A 22,956-nucleotide genomic window follows, 5' to 3' on the forward strand; every position below is an offset into this window, starting at 1 on the left:
AACAACTCAAAGGGGAAAGAATTTTCAATAAACTGTGCAGGGACAACTAGATATCTACATGCAAAAGAATGAAGTTGAGCCTCTGCCTCACACCATATACAAACGTTATTTCAAAATGGATCACAAACTTGAATGTAAGTGCCAACTCATAAAACTTAGAAGAAAATGTAGGGGTAAATCTTTGTGACCTTGGAGTAAGCCATTGTTTCTTAGATATGACACCAATAGCAAAAGCAACCAAAGAAAAAAAGTAAAATTGAACTTCATCAAAATTAAAAATTTTGTGCTTTAAAGTACACTATCAACAAGGAAAAGACAACTCGGTGGGAGAAAATTTTTGCAAGTAATCTATCTGATAAAGGACTTGTATAAAGAACTTACAATTCAATAATAAAAAGACATCCCAATTTAAAACTGGGCAAAGGAGGGGCGCCTGGGTGGCTCAGTCGGTTGAGCGTCCGACTTCAGCTCAGGTCATGATCTCACAGTCTGTGGGTTCGAGCCCGCGTCGGGCTCTGTGCTGACGGCCTGGAGCCTGCTTCGGATTCTGTGTCTCAGGCTCTTTCTGCCCCTCCCCCACTTGTGCTCTGTCTGTGTCTCTCAAAAATAAATAAAAATTTAAAAATTAAAAAAATAAAATAAAATAAAACTGGGCAAAGGATTGAGTAGACATTTCTCCAAAGACATAGGAGTGGTCAATAAACACATGAAAAAAGTCTTTATTAGCCGTCAGGGAAATTCGAATCAAAACTACAATGGAATGAATGCCACTTCACTCCCACGAGGATAGCTAGAATCAAAAAGATGACAGCAGGTGTTGAGAAGGAGCAGGTGGAGAAATTGGAATGCCCATATATTGCTGGTGGGGATTTAAGTTGTATTGACACTTTGCAAAGAAAACAGTGGAAGCTTCTCAAAAGGTTAATTAGAGTTACCATATGACAGCAGTTTTACACCTGAGTATATGTCCAAGAAAATGAAAATATGTCTACACAAAACCTTATACATGAATGTTCATATCAGCATTATTGATAGTAGCTAAAAAATGAAAATAACCCAAGTGTACAACATGTGAGCAGGTAAGTAAAATAGTGATAAATCCATATGATAGAATATTATCTGGCAATAAAAATGAGGTACTGGTAAGTCCTACATCTATGGGTCTCCCAATTCTGTAGCTGCTGTGTATGCAATGCAAAATGGAACTGGATAGACTTGGACTTCCGTTCTTGCTCTGTCCCTTTTTCCATGAGTGACCAGCTACTTGAGCAAACCTCTTTGATAATATCGATCTCAGATTGTTGTGAAGGTGCAGTACTCAGCACATAAATGTACTCAAATAATAGGTTTCTTCATGTTGCCTTTTTAACCTTGGGAATTCCAATGAAGAAAGGAGGACATGGCAGAGAATACAGAAAGTTCTGAGAGTGATTTTTTCTTTACAAAGAACTTATCTTGTAGCTTCTTCTGTTAAAGTATGAGCACATGCTTATGAGATATGTAGATGTGTATAATTTGCACCAAAGTGCTTAAGTATGCTCCTTTTTCATCTCTTGAAGGCACTTTTAGGATTCGCTTTGAGAATGAAATTAGAACAAAGGATGTAAAAAGTAGCCGTGAGCACAAATGTAAAGCTAAAACATCAAGATAATTCAAATAAAGTAACTTTACAAGTGCTCAATCATAACACGTGTAAGAAAGTTAAAACAATGCAAGATATGTGGGAAGAGTTGAAAGCAGAATAAATCCAAATGATCAACATATTGTAAGCTGTATGAAGGTAATGAATTGTATTTTATTCACTACTAAACGTCTAGCTCAGTGACCGACACGGAGCTGATGCACAATAGATATTTTCTGGACTAATGAATGAGCTATAACAACTATTTAATAGGAGTTCCAGAAAGCAAGACCTAGAAAGGAAAAAAATAGAAGTACCTACTTCAGGCCACAGTTTGATAACTCTGCAAATAAGTAGCTAATAATAATAATAATAATAATAATATGTTTATAAAGGAAAAAAATCAGATTGACAAAAGAATTTTCATCTGTCATATAGTATCCAAGAGGCAGTAAAACAATATTGTTAGGAGAAAGGGAGGACATTGAGCCCAGCCATGTGATGGCATTCTCAGAAATTTCACCACTTTCTTGGAAAATGTTAATCAAGGATTTACTCAATCAAAAAGAAAGAATCTAAATGGGAAGGCATGAGATAAAAGATATAGAGAAAAGCAAATGTTCATAAAATGTACAAATTCAAATGCTTGCTGGAAAATATTTATACATGATATAAAATTTTAAAGTAAACTAGAATAAAACATTTTTAAATATTAAAAGAAGATTCAGGGGAAGATGGTAGTTAAGCACACTAAAGATCTCATCCAGTTGGGTAAAGTTACAGATACTAGTTGATCAAAAAGTAATTTTAAGCATGAGTAACCCTTGCTATCCTGACTCAGTATGTGATCTCAAGGAACCAAATAAAATTTCACACAGAGTTATGACAAGCCATCCAGATCTTAAAAACCAAATAGGTTAAGGGGCACCAGGATAGCTCAGTTGGTTAGGTGTCTGACTCTTGATTTCGGCTCAAGTTGTGATCTCAGTTTGTGAGTTCCAGCCTCATGTTGGGCTCTGAACTGACAACGCGGAGCCTGCTTGGAATTCTCTTTCTCTCCCTCTCTCTCCCCCTTCTCCAGGATAAATAAACATTTAAAAAAAGTATGTTGGGATAATAATGGTATCCCTTGCTATTCCAACTTTAGACCCAGATAGATTAAGATAACAAGGGCTCCTTGAGTATTTGTTGAAATATTTAAAGGAAACAATCCAAGAATATAAAAACAATGTGCAATCTCTTGACAATTAGAAAGAAAAAGAAGAGTCTGAGGGGAAGGGAAGTTTTAAAAACGTAATCCATCAAAGAAGGAAGCAGGCAATAACAGAGCCAGATCCCTTTTTTTCCTTCTTTTATCCATTCACAATTTAGTTTAGAAGCCATTAGTTGAGATCAATTTAGGTAGGCCTTGTGTGAGGTGTCAGAAAAGCAGGGTGAGGATGAGGTATGTGTGGTGTATGTGGTTGGGAGGGTAGCAGCAACAGATGAGTTACATGTAGAGGAGTTGATCACATAAGGAAACACTGAAGACGATAGGGTTGTGACACCTCAATAGCATGAGTACATCTAGCTTCTGCATCTCTATTCTAAATACTATTCTCTAAAAGGAACCAGGGCTCTTCGTGAAATGACTAACTCTAGGACTGGGGCAGGTTAAGTCTGGAAGATCTCACTTGCCAAAAGTAAGGAAGTGTTCAAAGAATGATGGGGACCCGTCAAACAGGTACAGAAAACATCTTGAAGAGCCCTCTGCTGGCTAATCTTGAGGCACTTTGTATATCAAAAATAAATAATGGTAACATTATAATCCATCGAATAAAGTAGGAATTCATGAGTCCACACTGGTTAAAAGAATAAACAGGGAAAAGAAAAAGCTTCTCTTTAGAGCAGGGTAGCAATTGATGAATGCAGTTGGAATAATGGCATTAGAAAACGACCATTTGGCAACCACCATAGTTATAATTAATCTAGCCAAGCAACATCAATTAATGTTAAAACTAGTTTGTGAAAGTTTGATAAGGAATGGATCATTTACATTGTCTCAAAGTTCTCTCTACAAAATACTGATTACAAAAGGGAAAAGTAACTACAGTAGACAAACTTGGCAGACCTCACTTTTTGTGAGTGATTACAGCTAATATCACAAGTATTGAGACAAATAAAAAATGCGTAGCACCTAGTACAATGCAGTAAAAAGAGCACAGCATTACTTCTGTGATATTAGAAATGCGTAGTATGAATCTTAGGAAATATCTCAAACTGAGGGATATTCTTCAAAATCACTAGCCAGAAATTTTGAAAAGTATCAAGTTCTTGAAAGTCAAGGAGATGCATAAAAACTATTATAGGATGAAGGACCTAAAGAGACATGACAACAAAATGCAACATGTGATTCCAGCTAAGCCATGTCTGGACTCCAACTTCCAGAAACTAAGATAATAAAATGTGTGTTGTTTTAAACCACTAAGTTTGTGATAACTTGTTACACAGCACAGAACACTAACATAAAACTCCTTTTATTCATGAGCATAGATACAAAAGTCTTGAACAAAAGATTAACAAATAGAATCCAGCAATTTGTGAAAATACTACACCACTAACAAGGTAAGTTTATCTGAGGAACAGAAGATTGGTTTAATATGTGACCATCATAGCAGACTACAAGAAGAAAACTCTCATGATTGCCTCAAAAGATACAGAAGAACCTGATCACTCTCAATGTCTGTCATGATGACAATTCTCCAAAAAACCTATGCCTTTAGCAAACATCATACATAATGGTGAATTATTCAGAGCTTTCCTTCTTAGTTCAGGAGTGAGCTAAGGATGCCTACTATCCCCACTTCTATTCAGCATTTTACTGGAGGTGCTAATTAGTTCACAAGGTAGGAAATAAAAAGTATTAGGATTGAGAAGGAAAACGTAAGACTTATTTTTGGCAGATGACTTGAATGTTTACAGAAAATCAAAGAACCTATATAAAAATTATAGACTGAGTTTAGGAAGGTCCTTGGATATAATATCAACATATGAATATGTGTTGTGTTTTTACCTATAAGCATCAATCATAAAATGAAATTTTAACAAGACTCCACTGATGGGGAGAAACTGAAGTATTTGGGAGAAGTACACTGACCAAAGGAGCAGAGTGAGAGGATTCAAGTCCTGCGGAATCACCACTCAGGTGACTTCATGAACCCCTTTTAAATAGACCACAAATATAAAATAGCCATAAAATGCAACATCTCTCATTGCCAAGATCTCTTATATATACAGACATTGAAGAACAATCATTCTTTTTTTTTTTTTTTAATGTTTATGTACTTGAGAGACAGCACGAGTGGGGGTGGGGCAGAGAGAGAGAGAGAGAGAGGGAGAGAAAGAGGGAGAGAGAATGAATCCCAAGTAGGCTTCGTGCTGTCAGCACAGAGCCCGACGCGGGGCTCAATCCCATGAACCATGAGCTCATGACCTGGGCTGAAAGCAAGAGTCTGACACTTAACCGACTGAACCACGCAGGAGCCCCTCCAGTTTATTTTTAATCTGTTATGGTTCTTAGCCTTCTTTATCTTTCCTGAAATTTACATTTTTGAAAAGTTGTTATTTTATCACTTCATTCATTTTACTTAATGCAGAATTGAGAAAAGACAAACTGGATTGGCCCTAAGGCTCTTTCTTCACCATTCTTCACAGATTCTGAGTTAGCTCAGAAAAAGAACAAACTGGTACCAACTTTGGAGCTCCAGAGGGTCCCCTTTCTAGCAAGACCACTTCCCTACCCAGGTTGCATGGTTGCACCTACTCTCTGACCTCTCTTCATCCAGATAGAGCATAGTTGGGGGTGGGTCCCTCTTTACTGAAGGCTTTCTTTTTTTTTTTTTTTTTTTTAACGTTTATTTATTTTTGAGACAGAGAGAGACAGAGCATGAACGGGGGAGGGTCAGAGAGAGAGAGGGAGACATAGAATCCGAAACAGGCTGCAGGTTCTGAGCTGTCAGCACAGAGCCCGACGCGGGGCTTGAACTCACAAACCGAGGGATCATGACCTGAGCCAAAGTTGGATGCTTAACCGACTGAGCCACCCAGGTGCCCCTACTGAAGGGTTTCTTAAGAATGGTTCTCTATGAAGACAATGGGTTGAGAGCTTGGAAGATTGTGAGCTTTGCTGCCCCTCAGTTTATAAATCCTTCTGTGATGAACACTTTATATTTGCCCTGGGTGGTCTTAGTGGGGTGTATATGTATGTCTGCACCCTCTTTGGACTGTAGTTGGTGACCACAAAAAGATAGACTCCAGTCTATCCCAATGCTATCCATTTTTAGAAGCAGCAAAGTCCAACTGCCTCCCTTCCCAGGGTGAGAAATATTCTCTTGGGATCTAGGAGTGATGTGATCCCTGGGAATGGGGATGGGCACCAAAAGGAGGCAGAGTTGCCATAATGGACTATATGGAGGTAAATCTTCTGTGTATGTATATAAGATAGATCATATATATATATCTTATATATGATCTAGCTTAGATAGATCTATCTTAGATCATATATATATCTTATATATATCTATCTTAGATAGATCTATATATGATCTATCTTATATATATGATCTATCTTATATATATGTAAGATATATATTACATACACACACACGAGATAATATATAAGGTATATAAGGTATATATTACACACACACACATCTTCTGTGTATGTGTATAAGATAGATCATACATATATATAATATATGTGTGTATGTATATTATATATATGTATGATCTATCTTATACATATATATGATGTATCTTATATATATTACACACACACACACACACACACACAAGAGATAATATATAAGATATATATTACACACACACACACAAAAGAGAAACTGAGTGATGGGGGAATAGAGCTTATATGTTCAGTTCATTCTCTGAAATCTAATGTTTTTAAAGTTTTTAAGCAGCTGAGTAACAGTATCTCATGGCAACATGCTAGAATCCTGAGGGTGAATGGAAATGATTATGATGTATGGAAAATGTAAGTTGGAATGTACCTGAAGTACAGATAAAAATCAGTTTGCATCTACTGAAAAGGGAGGGAAACATACAAATTATTTATTACAAACAAAAAGAGCTAAAGTAACAGGCTCAGAGAAATGAAGTTAAAAGGATTAGATGTAGTCCCTGAATGGAAGTGAAAGTCCAACGTAGATGCACTAAAATGGCTTCAGAGCGGCCCTGCCCTGCAGATGACTTCAGTATCTACTATGTCCTGTGAGCCACTACCTACGATAGCTTTCTCGCTAAGTTCATTTGGGGGGTGGGGCATGTCAAAGGAGTCGGGGATACATGCCACCTTTGGAAGGGTTCCCCAGGTTTGACCCAGTGGAGGGCCCACAAAAGGAAGGGAAGATGTTGTTTAATATCTAGGCAATAGATATTCCTAAAGAGGGGCCGTCCAGGGCCTCCGATGACCCCAGTCAATAAACATGAAATGAACATCATGTAATAGTGAACACTTTTCTAACTGGAAGAATTGTAAATGGAGGTACTGAGGTGAGGTAACTGTCTCATGAAGACCCAATTTTAGATACTGTACACGGGAAGAAAAATCATAAAGGACAAAGATGCTGGGCTGCCGTGAGCAATAGTCAAATTACAAAAGGAAGCTTGTGTGGAGAGAGGAGGACTCCCTGGGAACCTGTTCTCTCCTCTGTGCTGGGCTGTCTGTGCACATGAATTCTCGAATTCTATACACTTACTGTTAGGAACAGCCTACATCAGTCACTTATTCAAAAATATTTTTAGGTTGCCATTTATTAACTATGCAATCTGTGCCATGTGCCTCACATCATTTAATCTAATCCTCCCAACAACCCTACATGGTAGCATTGATCCTATTTTATAGAGGAAACACAGATATAAGTGTCCCACATCGTGTAACTAGAGACTGGCAGAGTCAGGACTTAAACTAAGATCTGTTCTTTACAAAGCCTATGCTCTTTCTCTCTCTGTGTATATGTGTGTTTATATGAATACATACACACACGTACATATTATACACACATATATGTGCTCTTAATGTTGATATCCTTAGTATGTGTATATGCTCTCAATATGTACATATGCCATATATATGTATGTTTACACATACACTCTCTTAATATATGATATATAAATCCAAATAACTCAGGTAGGTAGGTAGGTAGGTAGATAGGTATTCCTTCTCTCCACATACCACTGCACATACTTATATCATAGGCAAATGACTAAAACACTTAAATGTGATATCTCCTCTGTAAAACAGGATTTAAAAACAGGGCACACCTGGGGGCGCCTGGGTGGCTCGGTTGAGCGTCTGACCTCGGCTCAGGTCATGATCTCATGGCTGGTGAGTTTGAGCCCCGCATCGGGCTCTATGCTGACAGCTCAGAGCCTGGAGCCTGCTTCAGATTCTGTGTCTCCCTCTTGCTCTGCCCCTCCCCTGCTCATGCCCTGTCTCTCTCTCAAAAATAAATAAACATTAAAAAAAATTTTTTTTAAATAAGTATACCTACCCCATAGAACTGTTGAAAGGATTAAATGGGAAAATGCATATTAACAACTGGTGAGGCTCAATACATGATGGCTATTGTTTTTATTAACTACTATCTATTGCCATTATTGTTACTACAAATCATTAAATTATTTGGCCCAGAGAGAAAAAAAAAAAAAAAAAAAAAAAAGAAATACTTTGGTATTCAGAGTGAAAGTGCATTTTTAGCCAAGCAATTCTAGGTCTCTGAAAGGCTGTTATTTCTGTCCTCTTGATCTGGTTTCAGGAAGAATCTTCTACCTCCCTTTATTTGGCTGCAGGCACTGTTCAGAGTTCCAGAATAAGTAATGCAATTTTAGACCTTGAGTTTGAGTACTTCTGTTCTGGGTAGGGAATGTATTTGACAGAAGTCTCATTGAGGACTCTTCTTTGTATCATGAGCTTGAGAGTGATTTGTTGTCTGTTGTCACTTTCACATATTTTGTACCCTCAAAATGCTCTCCTTTCTCTCTGCATGGCCCCAACACAGCGCAGAGTGCACAGATCACTATGACAGCTCTCCAGTCAAGGAGGTGGAGGAGAACCAGCCCCATTCCCAGGGAGTGACAGGCCTGCGGAACTTGGGCAACACGTGTTACATGAACGCCATTCTCCAGTGTCTCTGCAGCATTTCACCGCTGGTGGAATACTTTCTCTCGGGAAAGTACATTACTGCTCTTCAAAAGTAAGCCTTTTGCGTTCCCTGCCGTCCAGCCCCCGCCCCCTGCTCCCCCAAGGGGAGGTGAGGGAGGGAGCCCTCTGAAGTCCCTAATGAGGGCTAAACAAGTCAGTAGAGGCCGCAGAGCCCCACAGACCTGAAGTTCAACCAAGAACAGAGCTTTGTTTTCAGTCTGATGCCAGGTATGCTTGAGTTTTTAGGTGCTTTCCTTTCATTAAATCAGCCAGAAATATTCTCCTTCCTTCTTCCAAGGGATTGCAGTGAGGTTGCCACTGCGTTTGCCTACGTGATGACAGATATGTGGCTTGGAGACTCAGAATGCGTCTCACCAGAAATATTTCGGTCAGCTTTTGGCAACCTCTACCCAGCATTCATGAAAAAAACGCAACAAGATGCCCAGGAATTCTTGATTTATGTCCTGAATGAGCTTCATGAATCTCTGAAAAAGGTAAGTGACATCAATGGACTTGAAATAAGGTAGACCTCAGCTCTATCGTCAACTTTCATTTTTCATTCTTTCATTTCTTCTGTCAATATTGCCCACTCTGTGTTGAGCACAGGTGCTGGGGGATGTGTAGGGGGACGTTCAAGTTAGTGTTTGAATTGGTCTGTATTTACCAAACTTAGTGAATCATCAGAATCACCTGGGAAGAGTTTTACGTCACAGATTCTAAGACCCTCACTCCAGCGTTATTGAATTAAAACTTCTCGGGCTGTCCTTTAGTAAAGCTCACTTGGTGTTTCCAGTGATCAGCAGGTGCAGGAAACGCTAATCGGTTCCCTTTGCAAATCACATCTGCACAGACTAGTTTTCTAAAGTGAAAATTGCATTTTTATACAAATATAGTCCTCATGAGGTATAACATATAAAGCTTTACAACTTAAAGTACGTGTTCTTGGTAACTACAAACCCAAGAAAATATTAAGCTCGGAATTAAAAGATCTAAATACTGCTGTTTCATCTTCATGGCAAGCATTCCAAACCAGAGTTATTTACTGGATCAGGACATACATTTAATAAAACATGAGATCGCCAGTAACGAAGGGTTTTGCCCTTATCTGTGAGACCCACTGCCTTCAGCCTTGATCTGAGACGCATACTCCACAAAGATAGGTCCTTGGTTTTATGCAGTGTCCTTGTGCCGGCGTTAGCTTACTTCAAAGTTAATATCCTTAATATTAGAGAAATACTTAATATCAGAGATCACAAACTATAGCCATTAATCACTCTCATCTGCAATCCTCAGTTCCTTTTTTCATTTTTTCTAATAAGATATACCTGGCGGCACTTTTTTTTTTTTTTTTTTTTTGACAGAGGGGAGGGTGGTGGTCAGTAAAATCACTTAGGTCCTCATCTGCAGCCAATCTGAAATAAATAGCATTCTCGTTCCCGAGCCCAAAGTTGGAATTAGGGACATTAAATTACCATCAGGTAGAAGACCTTGGCAGCAGGGCGTAATAAAAGCAGCAAGGCAAAGGAGCGCAGCGCGCGCAGCTCCGAAGTAAAGCTGGCGGTGGAGTCAATGCATCTTCCAAAGGTATATTCTACTGAGGCCCTAAAACTGCTAACAAGTCAGGCTGTGCTCCCAGAAATGCTACTTTTCAGTATGAACTAGATTCAAATTGGGCTGTAAGGTTAGTTAAATCAGGCTGCCATAATCTGAAGGGGCTGGAGAAGAGGTCAATTTCTTTATTTTACCTTTATGTCCGTTTGCATGACTGAAAGCTAGTTCGCAAGCTTCCTTACCCTCTTCCCAAGAAGTACTGTCCCCCAGACCCTGTCTCACACTTTTGTAGGCTGTCAGCTTCTGGGGCACGGCCATGTGTCTTACCAGGGGTAGGGAGTCATCATTGCTAGGTGTCATTTATGAGGAAAATAACTGAATGATCAGAAATCACACCTAATAGATACTCTTAAGAAGAGCTTACTCTATTGTTGGAATCCAAAACTAAGTGGTTTTTGGTAGCAATGTATCATTGTGATAGAAAAAAATCAAGTCATTGTATTAAAAACTTTTTTTTTTTTCAAATAACCAGTAGTTGATTCAGGGCTAATTTGTTCCTTGACTCAGTGCCATCGAAAATCATGTGAAAAAGGATCTATTCCAAGGTGCTGCAGGAAGACAATTGCCAATGAGGTCTCCATCATCACCCAGCTGTTTGAAGGGCAGCTCAACTACAGCATCATGTGTTTGAAGTGTGAGAACTGCACCTACAAGAATGAAGTCTTCACCATTCTTTGCCTCCCCATTCCATCCGATTATGAGTGCTCTCTTCAGGTAGGTGTGGTTCCTCCTGGATCCCACTTCTCAGGGCTGTTGCCTACATTTTCTATTATGATGGGGGCTGCTTTGTAACTTAAAACAAATTGGAAGCCCATGATGACAACATTTGATAGGAAAGTGACATACAGCCAAAAGTTAGCATGAATTCAGTTGTATTTCCCAATGTACTCAATAAAACAGCCTCGTTGTGAAATTGGAATGACAGGTAGGGCTTATTCAGTCTGCTGAGATGGCTTGGTGCATATAGGGAATTCATACATTCTTGCAAAAATTTTGTGACCCTTCCTCACCCTCGAGGTCTGTAGATCCAGGTTGGTAACTAGATATAGAAGATTCTGACTTGGTTTTGAGTTCTTGTGTTTGGACGGAAGCTGTGTGGCATATGTTGGAAAGATAGATTGGAATATAGTGCCTTAGTTTACCTTTTGAATTTTCTTCACCATAATACCAAAAATTAATCTGTAAACGGTAGGGGAAGGATAGTGATAGAAAGCAGGGGACAGCTAGAAGGCAGGGACAAATACATTCCCTTGCAGAAAAATACACATTTATATTTTTTCTACCTAAATTATGAAAGCACATTTGTTGCTAAAAGTTTTCACATACCAAATTGGAGAACAGAATCCTACCACTTATTTAGAACTGGGCTTTGTTCTCAGATCAAACTGCTGAAGATTACTGGAAACAGATTTTGAAGACTCTAAATGAGGTGCTGGCAAGTCTGCTGAAAAGAGAATCTGCTCATCTTTCTCTTTAGGTTAATGGTTTGCAGAGCAGGGGTGCCGGTTCCATTGAGGATGGTCCCGGTGGGCATGGGATCTAATTCGGGGTGTTCTGTGGTCTTTATTATCCAAAACAGTGGGCAGTGTAATTTTTCAGTCTCCAGATCACTTTTGTGATGAGATGAATCACATAAAACAGCTGCCTGACTTGCTTAGTGGAATTTGCACAGTCAGTATTATTCTGTTATAAACCGGAAAGGTTAAAATGCAGATCCAGAGATTAGAAGTGAGATGGGCACTTGGATCCATTTCAGTAACTAAGCAAGAAAGAAGCATCTCCTTTGTCGGGTAGATTTTGCACCTATCCAGGCAGCAGCTTGAGACACTGGTACCTCCTGGATATGTTGACTTTGAGGAAAGTGCTGAGGATTACATTTCTACAACTCTTGGAAAGTCCTTCTGAAAACAGAGAGCCTGGCTGCGGTCCATCCAGTTTGGTTACCCAGTGCTTTTTTTTCCTCAACAGGACTGTCTCCAGTGTTTTTTTCAACAAGATACACTGACCTGGCATAACCAAATCCACTGTTCCTTCTGTGAAACCAAGCAAGAAACAGCAGTGAGGGCCAGTATTTCCAAAGCACCAAAAGTAATTATCTTTCACTTAAAAAGGTATGGATTTTGACATTTTGTGAACATTTTTTTTTTCTCTGAAAGGCTTTATGGAGACAGAATTGACAACCATGCAATATAACCATTTAAAGTGTGTGATTCAGTGCTATTCAGTATATTACATTACAAACTTTTAAAAATTTGTGATAAAATATATGTAACATAAAATGTGCCATTTGAACCTTTTTTATTGAACTCTAACCTGCAGTGTTAGATTAGTTTCAGGTGTACCATATAAGGATTCAGCAATTCTATATGTTGGTCAGTGCTCATCACGTTAAGTATTTCTGATCCCCTTGACCCATTGCACCCATCCCTCCACCAACTTCCTTTCTGGTAACAGCTGGTTCTCTGTATTTGAGTCTGTTGTGGGTTTTTTTGTCTCTTTTTCTTTGTTGGTTTTGTTCCTTAAATTCCACACGGAGGGAAATCATAGGGTATTTGTCTTTCTCTGACTTATTTCATTTAGCATCATCCCCTCTAGATCCATCCGTGTTGTTGCAGATGGCAAGATTTTGTTCCTTTTTATGGTTGAGTAATAATCCTTGTAGATATATACAACTTCTTTATCCATTCATCTATTGATGCACACTTGGATTGCTTCCATATCTTAGCTATTATAAATAATGCTGCAATAAATATAGGGGTGTGTGTATCTTTTTCAAATTAATGTTTTTGTATTCCTGGGGTAAATAGCCAATAGTGAAATTATTGGACCATATGGTAATTCTATTTTTAATTTTTTGAATTTTTGAATTTTAAGGTTTCTTAAATTTTTTTAAATTTAAAATTTTAAATTAAATTTTAATTTTAATTTTGAGAATTAAAAATTCTATTTTTAATTTTTTTCCACAGTGTTTATGCCAGTTTGCCTTCTGACCAACACTGTACGAGGGTTCCTTCTTCTCCACATCCTTGCCAACACTGTTTCTTATCTTTTTGATTTTAGTTATTCTGACAGGTGTGAGGTGGTATCTCCTTGTGGTTTTGATATATATCTTCTTTGGAGAGATGTAGGTCCTCTCCCCATTTTTAATTGGATTACTGGTTTTTCTTTGTTTCGTCTTTAGGTAAATTCTACCCCCAGTGTGGGGCTTGAGCTCACGACTCTGAGATCAAGAGTCGCATGTTCCACTGACTGAGCCAGCCAGGCTGTTTTTTCTTATTTGTTTTTTGGTGTTGAGTTATCCATTCTTTATATATTTTGGATACTAAGCCCTTATTGGACATATTACCTATACAAATATCTTCTCCCATTCAGTAGATTGGCTTTTTGTTTTGTTTTCAAAGCCAGATATTAGGGTGACTCTTTCCAGTGCAGGTCCCTGTGTCCAGGGTGCCTGCTGTGGGGTCTGCTCCTCTGCCTACATGCATGTGGTATCTCTCCCCTGTGTGGTTAGTTTTCTGGAAAGTTTGGTTCCCCACTGGGACTCTGCCCCTCTTACCCTTTTCCATGTGGCCTCCTCTCTATGATTAACTGTGGAAAGTCTATAATGCCAGGCTTCGGGTCATTTTCTGACTAAGTTGCTCCAATGGGACCAGGGAACGAAGTGAGCTTCAGATCCTCCTAATCTATTTTCATAGCAATCTTGGCATTTTAATGTTTGTAGTGGTCGCCTTATAGTTTTGTAGTTAGAAGTCTAACGTGGGTCTTAGAAGGCTAAAATCAAACTGTCTGTAAGGCTGCATTCCTTTCTGAGAGGTTCCAGAGAAGAATCTAGTGCCTTCTCCCTCCAGCTGATCCAAGTGAGGCTCAAGCTAAACTTTTTTTTTTTTTTAAAGCAAGAATTCAGCCCAAGTGACTTTGTATACTTGTTACCACATTACATCAGGAGGCACATCATCAAAGTTTGTCCCACTATTGGTGATGTTATGTTTGATCCTTAGATACAGTAGTGACTATAATATCCCACCATTTAAAGGTATAGTTTCACCCTGTAATTAGCATAACTCTGGACTCCTGGATATTATCAAACTCCATGTGCTTAATATCATTACTATCATCATTCTTCTTGATGTTTAAATTTTTCAAAATTGACCAGTGGGTAAACCCAGCAGAGGAAGAGAAATAATAAAGATCAGAGCAGAAATAAACAATATAGAATCCTAAAAAACTGTAGAGCAGATCAATGAAACCAAGAGTTGGTTTTTTGAAAAAATAAACAAAATTGATAAACAAAATTGATAAACCTCTAGCCAGGCTTCTCAAAAAGAAAAGGGAGATGACCCAAATAGATAATATCACAAGTGAAAATGGAATTATTACAACCAATCCCTCAGAAATACAAGCAATTTTCAGAGAATACTATGAAAAACTATATGCCAACAAACTGGACAACCTGGAAGAAATGGACAAATTCCTAAACACCCACACCCTTCCAACACTCAATCAGGAGGAAATAGAAAGCTTGAACAAACCCATAACCAGAGAAGAAATTGAATCAGTCATCAAAAATCTCCCACCAAATAAGAGTCCAGGACCAGATGGCTTCCCAGGGGAGTTCTAACAGACGTTTAAAGCAGAGATAATACCTATCCTTCTCAAGCTATTCGAAAAAATAGAAAGGGAAGGAAAACTTCCAGACTCATTCTGTGAAGCCAGCATTACTTTGATTCCTAAACCAGTCAGAGACCCAGTAAAAAAGAACTGCAGGCCAATATCCCTGATGAATATGGATGCAAAAATTCTCAATAAGATACTAGCAAATCGAATTCAACAGCATATAAAAAGAATTATTCACCGTGATCAAGTGGGATTCATTCCTGGGCTGCAGGGCTGGTTCAACATTCGCAAATCAATCAACGTGATACATCACATTAACACCAAAAAAAGAAAAGAACCATATGATCCTGTCAATCGATGCAGAAAAAGCATTTGACAAAATTCAGCATGCTTTCTTAATAAAAACCCTCAAGAAAGTCGGGATAGAAGGAACATACTTAGACATCATAAAAGCCATTTATGAAAAGCCCACAGCTAACATCATCCTCAATGGGGAAAAACTGAGAGCTTTCCCCCTGAGATCAGGAACACGACAGGGATGTCCACTCTCACCGCTGTTGTTTAACATAGTGTTGGAAGTGCTAGCATCAGCAATGAGACAACAAAAGGAAATCAAAGGCATCAAAATTGGCAAAGATGAAGTCAAGCTTTCACTTTTTGCAGATGACATGATATTATACATGGAAAACCCGAGAGACTCCACCAAAGTCTGCTAGAACTGATGCATGAATTCAGCCAAGTCGCAGGATACAAAATCAATGTACAGAAATCAGTTGCATTCTTATACACTAATAATGAAGCAACAGAAAGACAAATAAAGAAACTGATCCCATTCACAATTGCACCAAGAAGCATAAAATAACCTAGGAATAAACCTAACCAAAGATGTAAAAGATCTGTATGCTGAAAACTATAGAAAGCTTATGAAGGAAATTGAAGAAGATACAAAGAAATGGAAAAACATTCCGTGCTCATGGGTTGGAAGAATAAATATTGGCAAAATGTCAATACTACCCAAAGCTATCTACACATTCAATGCAATCCCAATCAAAATCGCACCAGCATTCTTCTCGAAGCCAGAACAAGCAATCCTAAAATTCATATGGAACCACAAAAGGCCCCGAATAGCCAAAGTAATTTTGAAGAAGAAGACCAAAGCAGGAGGCATCACAATCCCAGACTTTAGCCTCTACTACAAAGCTGTCATCATCAAGACAGCATGGTATTGGCACAAAAACAGGCACATAGACCAATGGAATAGAATGGAAACCCCAGAACTAGACCCACAAAAGGATGGCCAACTAATCTTTGACAAAGCAGGAAAGAACATTCAATGGAAAAAAGACAGTCTCTTTAACAAATGGTGCTGGGAGAACTGGACAGCAACATGCAGAAGGTTGAAACTAGACCACTTTCTCACACCATTCACAAAAATAAACTCAAAATGGATAAAGGACGTGAATGTGAGACAGGAAACCATCAAAACCCTAGAGGAGAAAACAGGAAAAGACCTCTCTGACCTCAGCCGCAGCAATTTCTTACTTGACACATCCCCAAAGGCAAGGGAATTAAAAGCAAAAAGGAACTCTTGGGACCTCATGAAGATAAAAAGCTTCTGCACAGCAAAGGAAACAATCAACAGAACTAAAAGGCAACCAACGGAATGGGAAAAGGTATTTGCAAATGACATATCGGACAAAGGGCTAGTATCCAAAATCTGTAAAGAGCTCACCAAACTCCACACCCGAAAAACAAATAATCCAGTGAAGAAATGGGCAGAAAACATGAAGAGACACTTCTCTAAAGAAGACATCTGGATGGCCAACAGGCACATGAAAAGATGCTCAATGTCGCTCCTCATCAGAGAAATACAAATCAGAACCACCCTCAGATATCACCTCACGCCAGTCAGAGGGGCCAAAATGAACAAATCAGGAGACTATAGATGCTGGAGAGGATGTGGAGAAGTAGGAACCCTCTTGCACTGTTGGTGGGAATGCAAACTGGTGCAGCCACTCTGGAAAACAGTGTGGAGGTTCCTCAAAAAATTAAAAATAGACCTACCCTATGACCCAGCAGTAGCACTGCTAGGAATTTACCCAAGGGATACAGGAGTACTGATGCATGGGGGCACTTGTACCCCAATGTTTATAGCAGCACTCTCAACAATAGCCAAATTATGGAAAGAGCCTAAATGTCCATCAACTGATGAATGGATAAAGAAATTGTGGTTTATATACACAATGGAGTACTACGTGGCAATGAGAAAGAATGAAATATGGCCCTTTGTAGCAACGTGTACGGAACTGGAGAGTGTTATGCTAAGTGAAATAAGCCATACAGAGAAAGACAGATACCACATGTTTTCACTCTTATGTGGATCCTGAGAAACTTAACAGGAACCCATGGGGGAGGGGAAGGAAAAAAGAAAAAAAGAGAGAGGTTAGAGTGGGAGAGAGCCAAAGCAAAACAGACTTTTTAAAAAAGGAGAACAAACTGAGGGCTGATGGGGGGTGGGAGGGAAGGGAGGGTGGGTGATGGGTATTGAAGAGGTCATCTTTTGGGATGAGCACTGGGTGTTTAATGGAAACCAATCTGACAATAAATTTCATATATTTAAAAAAACACGCACACAAAATTGACCAGTGGGAGACCCTTCAAGCCTGTTGCTCTGAGCCCGTTAGTTAGTTTAGGTTTATTAAAGTATAATTGCAATTATAAAATGTATCCATTTTAGGTGTACAGTTCTATGAATTTTGACAAATACATGCAGTCATATAACCATCACAGCCAACATACAGAGTATGTCTGTCACCCCAAAACATTTTGTTATAATCCACCCTTTCTCCTACCCTCAGCCTCTGGAATCATCTGATCAGATTTCTGTCTTTATAGTTTTGCCTTTTCCAGAATGTCCTATTTTATACCATGTGTGGTTTTGTTTTTTGTTTTTGGTTTTGGTTTTGGTTTTTTTTTGTTTGTTTTTGAGTTCCACTTCTTTCACTTAACATAATGTTTCTGAGATTAATTTGTGTTGTGGCATCAGTTAGTGGATCTTTCCTTTCTCTTGCTGTGTAGTATTCCCTTTCGTGAATGTATCACAACTGTTTATTCATTCATCAGTTGATGAACGTTTGGGCTGATAGCAATTTGTGGCAGATATGAATATAGCTGCTACAAACATTAGCATATAGGTTTTTATATGGGTATAAATCTTCCTTTCTTTTGCTATGGTACATAAGCATGGTCATGCAATAATTTTCCTGCCCCAGGCCTAAATCAGCCATTTTTCTAAAATAAACATAATTTTTGAAAAAACTCCAGTGATGATGATAGGAGTTCAAATTTGGGAACTGCTGATCTATATAACAATTCAAGAATGTGACAAGATTCGCAGAAAATTTTATCTTATTAAAGATACATTAAAACCTCAGAGGGGTGCTTTGGGTGGCTCAGTTTGTTAATTGTCCAACATCAGCTCAGGTCATGATCTCACAGTTCGTGTGTTTGGGCCCCATGTCAGGCTCTGTGCTGACAGCTTAGCGACTGGAGCCTGCTTCTGATTCTGTGTTTCTCTCTCTCTCTCTCTCTCTCTGCTCCTCCCCTGCTCATGCTCTCTCTCTAAAATAAATACACATTAAAAACAAAAAACAAAAAACCTTCAGAGCTGGAGATGTGCCTGAGTGGCTCAGTTGTTTAAATGTCTGACTTTGGCTCAAGTTATGATCTCATGGTTCATGGGTTTGAGCCCCATGTTGGGCTCTGTGCTGACAACTTGATTAGCGTGGAGCTTGCTTCAGATTCTATGTTTTCCTCTGTGTCTGCCACCACTACCCCCCCCCCAATGCTCCACGCTCATGCTCCCCCCCCCTCAAAAATAAACATTAAAAAAACAAACCTCAGAGCTGGTAAAAGGGCATTGCCAAGACAACATGTGCTAAAAAGCAAGATAAGGAAAAGCTGAGTCAGTCAAAGTCATTTCTACTCCCTGATGTCAAGCCTGGCTTTTTCCCTGTTGCCTTCTCACTGGATTGATTCTGTGATGTCTTACCCTCTGACTCATACCCCTGGCCCAAACAGTGTCAGTTCTGGTGACACTAAGGAATGTGGAGATGATAAGTATACATAGATAAGGAAAATTATGTACAGGTCTGTGCCAAATTACCTTTGTAAGAAAGTACTTTTAACTGTACTTGGAATTTACCAAGGTATGTAGACTTCACTAATGAGTCATTTACAAACTTACTTTGTATTTTGCACATTTATTCTCTCTCCAGATTTGACATTCTGGGTACAATGAAAAGAAAACTGAGGACAGATATTCATTATCCACTCACAAACTTGGACCTTAGTCCTTATATTTGTCCAGTTTTTCGGAAACACCCTAAATATAACCTCTGTGCGGTTGTGGTGAGTAAAATACTGAAACTATTTAAAAATAACAAACATTTAAAGAAAATTATAGAATTATCTACTCGAATGCCTATTCTTTTTTATTTTTATTTTTTTAACATTTACTGTTGAGACAGAGAGAGAGAGAGAGAGAGAGAGAGAGGAGCACAAGAGTGAGCCGGGGAGAGGCAGAGAGAGAGAGGGAGACTCAGAATCTGAGCACATCTGAGCTTTCACCACAGAGCCCGATATGGGGCTCAAACTCACAAACTGTGAGATCATGAGCTGAGCTAAATTTGGACACTTAACCCAGGCATCCCTTGAATGCCTACTCTTATCTTTCCCTCACTTCTCCTATATTCTTTTTAAAGCAAAATACAGAGCCTGGAACTTTTTGCTTTGACTTAGAACAGTAGAAAAATGACAGAATAAAATGTCCTGTCCATTGCCTGCTGGCTTTCCCCCCACTCATTGGCTAGTTCAGATCTGGGGGTACTTGCAGGTTGGGCTGTGGGGCAGCAGAAGTTAGTTTCAGCAGCTTTGTGTTGAATATTCATGAGACACTCTATAGCCAGTCTATAGTTATCCAGTCCTCAGGAAACTCTAGGGGTTCCCTTTGGCTCTAAGTCAACTGTCACTGAGGATTCCCTGAAGGAAGGAAAGTGTGGAGTATAATTCACACCAAATCATCCAGAGCTTCCTACAGTGTCGACCATCCCCAGGCACCAAGCCATTCTCTGGGTTTCTTTTCTGGATCACAGTATTAAGAGTGATTGAGTACACACCCTGATTTCCCCTTGAACCTGGGGGGTCCAGCTGGGCCCAGAGCGCATCAAAGAGCTCCCAGCAGAGCCCACTATGCTTCACCAGGGTCCTCTGATACACAGACATCTAATTCTCCTATTGAGCTTATTGAATTAATACATTATAAAATGTCCATCCCACTTTTTAACCTGTTTAACCTCTCAGAACCATACCTCCAACCTTTAAAAAATGATCCTTGTTTCTTTTTTAAAAATATTTTTAAATGTTTATTGATTTTTTGAGAGAGAGAGAATGAGTACAAGTAGGGGAGAGGCAGAGAGAGGGAGACACAGAATCAATCCAAAGCAGGCTCCAAGCTCCAAGCTGTCAGCACAGAGACCAATGCCGGGCTCGAACCCATGAACTGCGAGACCATGACCTGAGCCAAAGTCAGATGCTTAGCTGACTGAGACACCCACGTGCCCCCATTTTTTTCTTAGTTTAAGCCTTGACAGTCTCCTTCTTTCTTATCTATCCTGCTCTCACATGTGGTTTTCTTTCATTTACTTCCCTACTGGAAATCTAAAGTGACATCCTCTATCAGATCAAATATAGCTTCTACTGTGAATTCCAGAATGATATAGAAACTGCCTCCCCTATATTTTACTGTTTAAATTTCTCATTATAAGTGTTTGTTCTTTATGAAAATCCAAAGTCAGAAAGCTGAATTTGTAAAAGAGTATATAATTATCAACATTATGAGAAGATACAAATTTGTATGAAAAGATTTGCCCCAAACCTCCTATAAATTGGTAGGCCTTCCAGTGTTTAAATTACTATTAGTTAAGGGGTTCCTGGGTGGCTCAGTCAGTTGAGCGTCTGACTTTAGCTCGGGTCATGATCTCCTGGTTCGGGAGTTCGAAGCCTGTGTCAGGCTCACTGCTGTCAGTGCAGAGCCTGGAGCCTGCTTCAGATCCTCTGTCTCCTTCTCTCTCTGCCCCTATCCGCACCCCCCCCCCCCCAAATAAACATTTAAAGAAAAATACAAATTGCTAACTGAGGGGCCAAAAGTTGCTTTTGAAAGACAAATATATTTAGAATTTACTGGAAATTGATGACTGATCAGAAGTAAGAACTAAGCATCTTTGTAACTATGATGTACGGCCACAGGGAAAGGCCGTTTAGAGCTCTGTTCCTAAAGCTGTTGTTCTCGGAAGCCCTGCAGCATTAGCGTGACTTTCAGATATAAAGAATCTCAGGCTCACCCCAGACTTAGTGACTCAGAACATGCATTTTAGCAAGATCCCTATGTGATTCAAATGCCTATGGAAGTTTGAGAAGTACTTCTCTAGACCAGAAATGGATACCTCTACATCATCCTTAATTGAGATTTTTCCAGCCTTTGCACAAGCCCTTGAAGAGCTTACTGCTTTGCAAGGTAGGCTCTTTATCTGTCAGATTTGTTTTGACTTACTTTACAAATGTATAGTGCCTGTTATGTACCTGGCACTGTTCTCAACACTTTGCAAATATCCTTTAGTCCTTCTATAGCCCTGTGAGGTAAGGACTATTATTATCCCCCTTTTACAGGATGGGAAACAGAACAGTCGGGTTAAATAAACTGCCCCAATCATACAGCCTAAGAGGACAGAGCCAAGATCTGAAGCGAGGCGGGCTGGCTCCAGACAGTTCTGATCTTGCCACTATTTCATGTTGCCTCTGATAGTTCATAAAAGTCTGCCTTTCTCCTCATAATTTCTTCCATTTGTCCCAAGTCTTTTTCTTTCTTATACATGATGTCCCTCCCAATATTTGAAAGTAGCAAACATGCTAACAGTGTTTACTTCCTTCAACCCTCTTGAAGTTTTTAGAAAGACTATTTTTGAGATTTTGAAACATTTCAGGCACAGAAGAGACAATATAATAAGCGTTCACATTATCCTCCACCAATGCTAAGAATAAAATACTGTAGGGGCACCTGGATAGCTCAGTCACCTGAGTGTCCAACTTCGGCTCAGGTCATAATCTGGCACGTCGTTGAGTTCCAGCCCCACGTCAGGCTTTGCACTGACAGCTCGGAGCCTGGAGCCTGCTTCTGATTCTGTGTCTTCTCCCTCTCTGTGTGTTGCTCCCCCAGTCGCATTTTCTCTGTCAAAAATAAAGATTTAAAAAAATTTTAAAAACAAACAAGATAATACAGCAGGTACTCTTTTTGTGTCTGGCTCTTTCCACTAAAAATTCTGCAGAATTCATTCATATTGTGTACACTGTAGTTGTTGGTTCTCATTGCTGTATAGTATTCTATTGAGTGAAAATGCCACGAATTACCCAAAGATCACAAAGACATTTACCTAGAGTCTTCTAAAAGCTTTTTTTTTTTTTTAACCTTAACACGATATTTAAAGTTCTGTTTAAAACTGGCCATTTTCCAACAGGCACATGAAAAGATGCTCAACGTCACTCCTCATCAGGGAAATACAAATCAAAACCACACTCAGATATCACCTCACACTAGTCAGAGGGGGCAAAATGAACAAATCAGGAGACTATAGATGCTGGCAAGGTGTGGAGAAATGGGAACCCTCTTGCACTGCTGGTGGGAATGCAAACTGGTGAGGCCACTCTGGAAAACAGTGTGGAGGTTCCTCAAAAAATTAAAAATAGATCTACCCTACTACCCAGCAATAGCACTGCTAGGAATTTACCCAAGGGATACAGGAGTGCTGATGTGGGCACTTGTACCCCAATGTTTATAGCAGCACTTTCAACAATAGCC

At 39.3% G+C, this 22,956-nt stretch overlaps 1 protein-coding gene across 3 annotated transcripts in view; it reads left to right on the forward strand.

Annotated features, from left to right (window-relative positions):
- The first annotated feature begins 6,671 nt into the window (after nucleotides 1-6,671).
- USP50 (ubiquitin specific peptidase 50) overlaps nucleotides 6,672-22,956 on the forward strand; it is a 41,473-nt gene continuing 25,188 nt past the window's right edge. For 2 of the 3 annotated variants that reach the window (XM_042942049.1, XM_042942051.1), the window contains exons 1-6: nucleotides 6,672-6,886; nucleotides 8,677-8,871; nucleotides 9,118-9,313; nucleotides 10,938-11,144; nucleotides 12,399-12,541; nucleotides 19,322-19,454. In XM_042942049.1, coding sequence (XP_042797983.1) covers nucleotides 6,801-6,886; nucleotides 8,677-8,871; nucleotides 9,118-9,313; nucleotides 10,938-11,144; nucleotides 12,399-12,541; nucleotides 19,322-19,454 — 960 coding nt within the window. In that variant the 5' untranslated portion in view covers nucleotides 6,672-6,800. The remainder of the gene's footprint in view (nucleotides 6,887-8,676; nucleotides 8,872-9,117; nucleotides 9,314-10,937; nucleotides 11,145-12,398; nucleotides 12,542-19,321; nucleotides 19,455-22,956) is intronic. The other variant, XM_042942050.1, reaches the window with a different exon arrangement.

Source organism: Panthera leo, chromosome B3, assembly GCF_018350215.1.
Source record: "Panthera leo isolate Ple1 chromosome B3, P.leo_Ple1_pat1.1, whole genome shotgun sequence".
Taxonomy (NCBI): Eukaryota; Metazoa; Chordata; class Mammalia; order Carnivora; family Felidae; genus Panthera; species Panthera leo.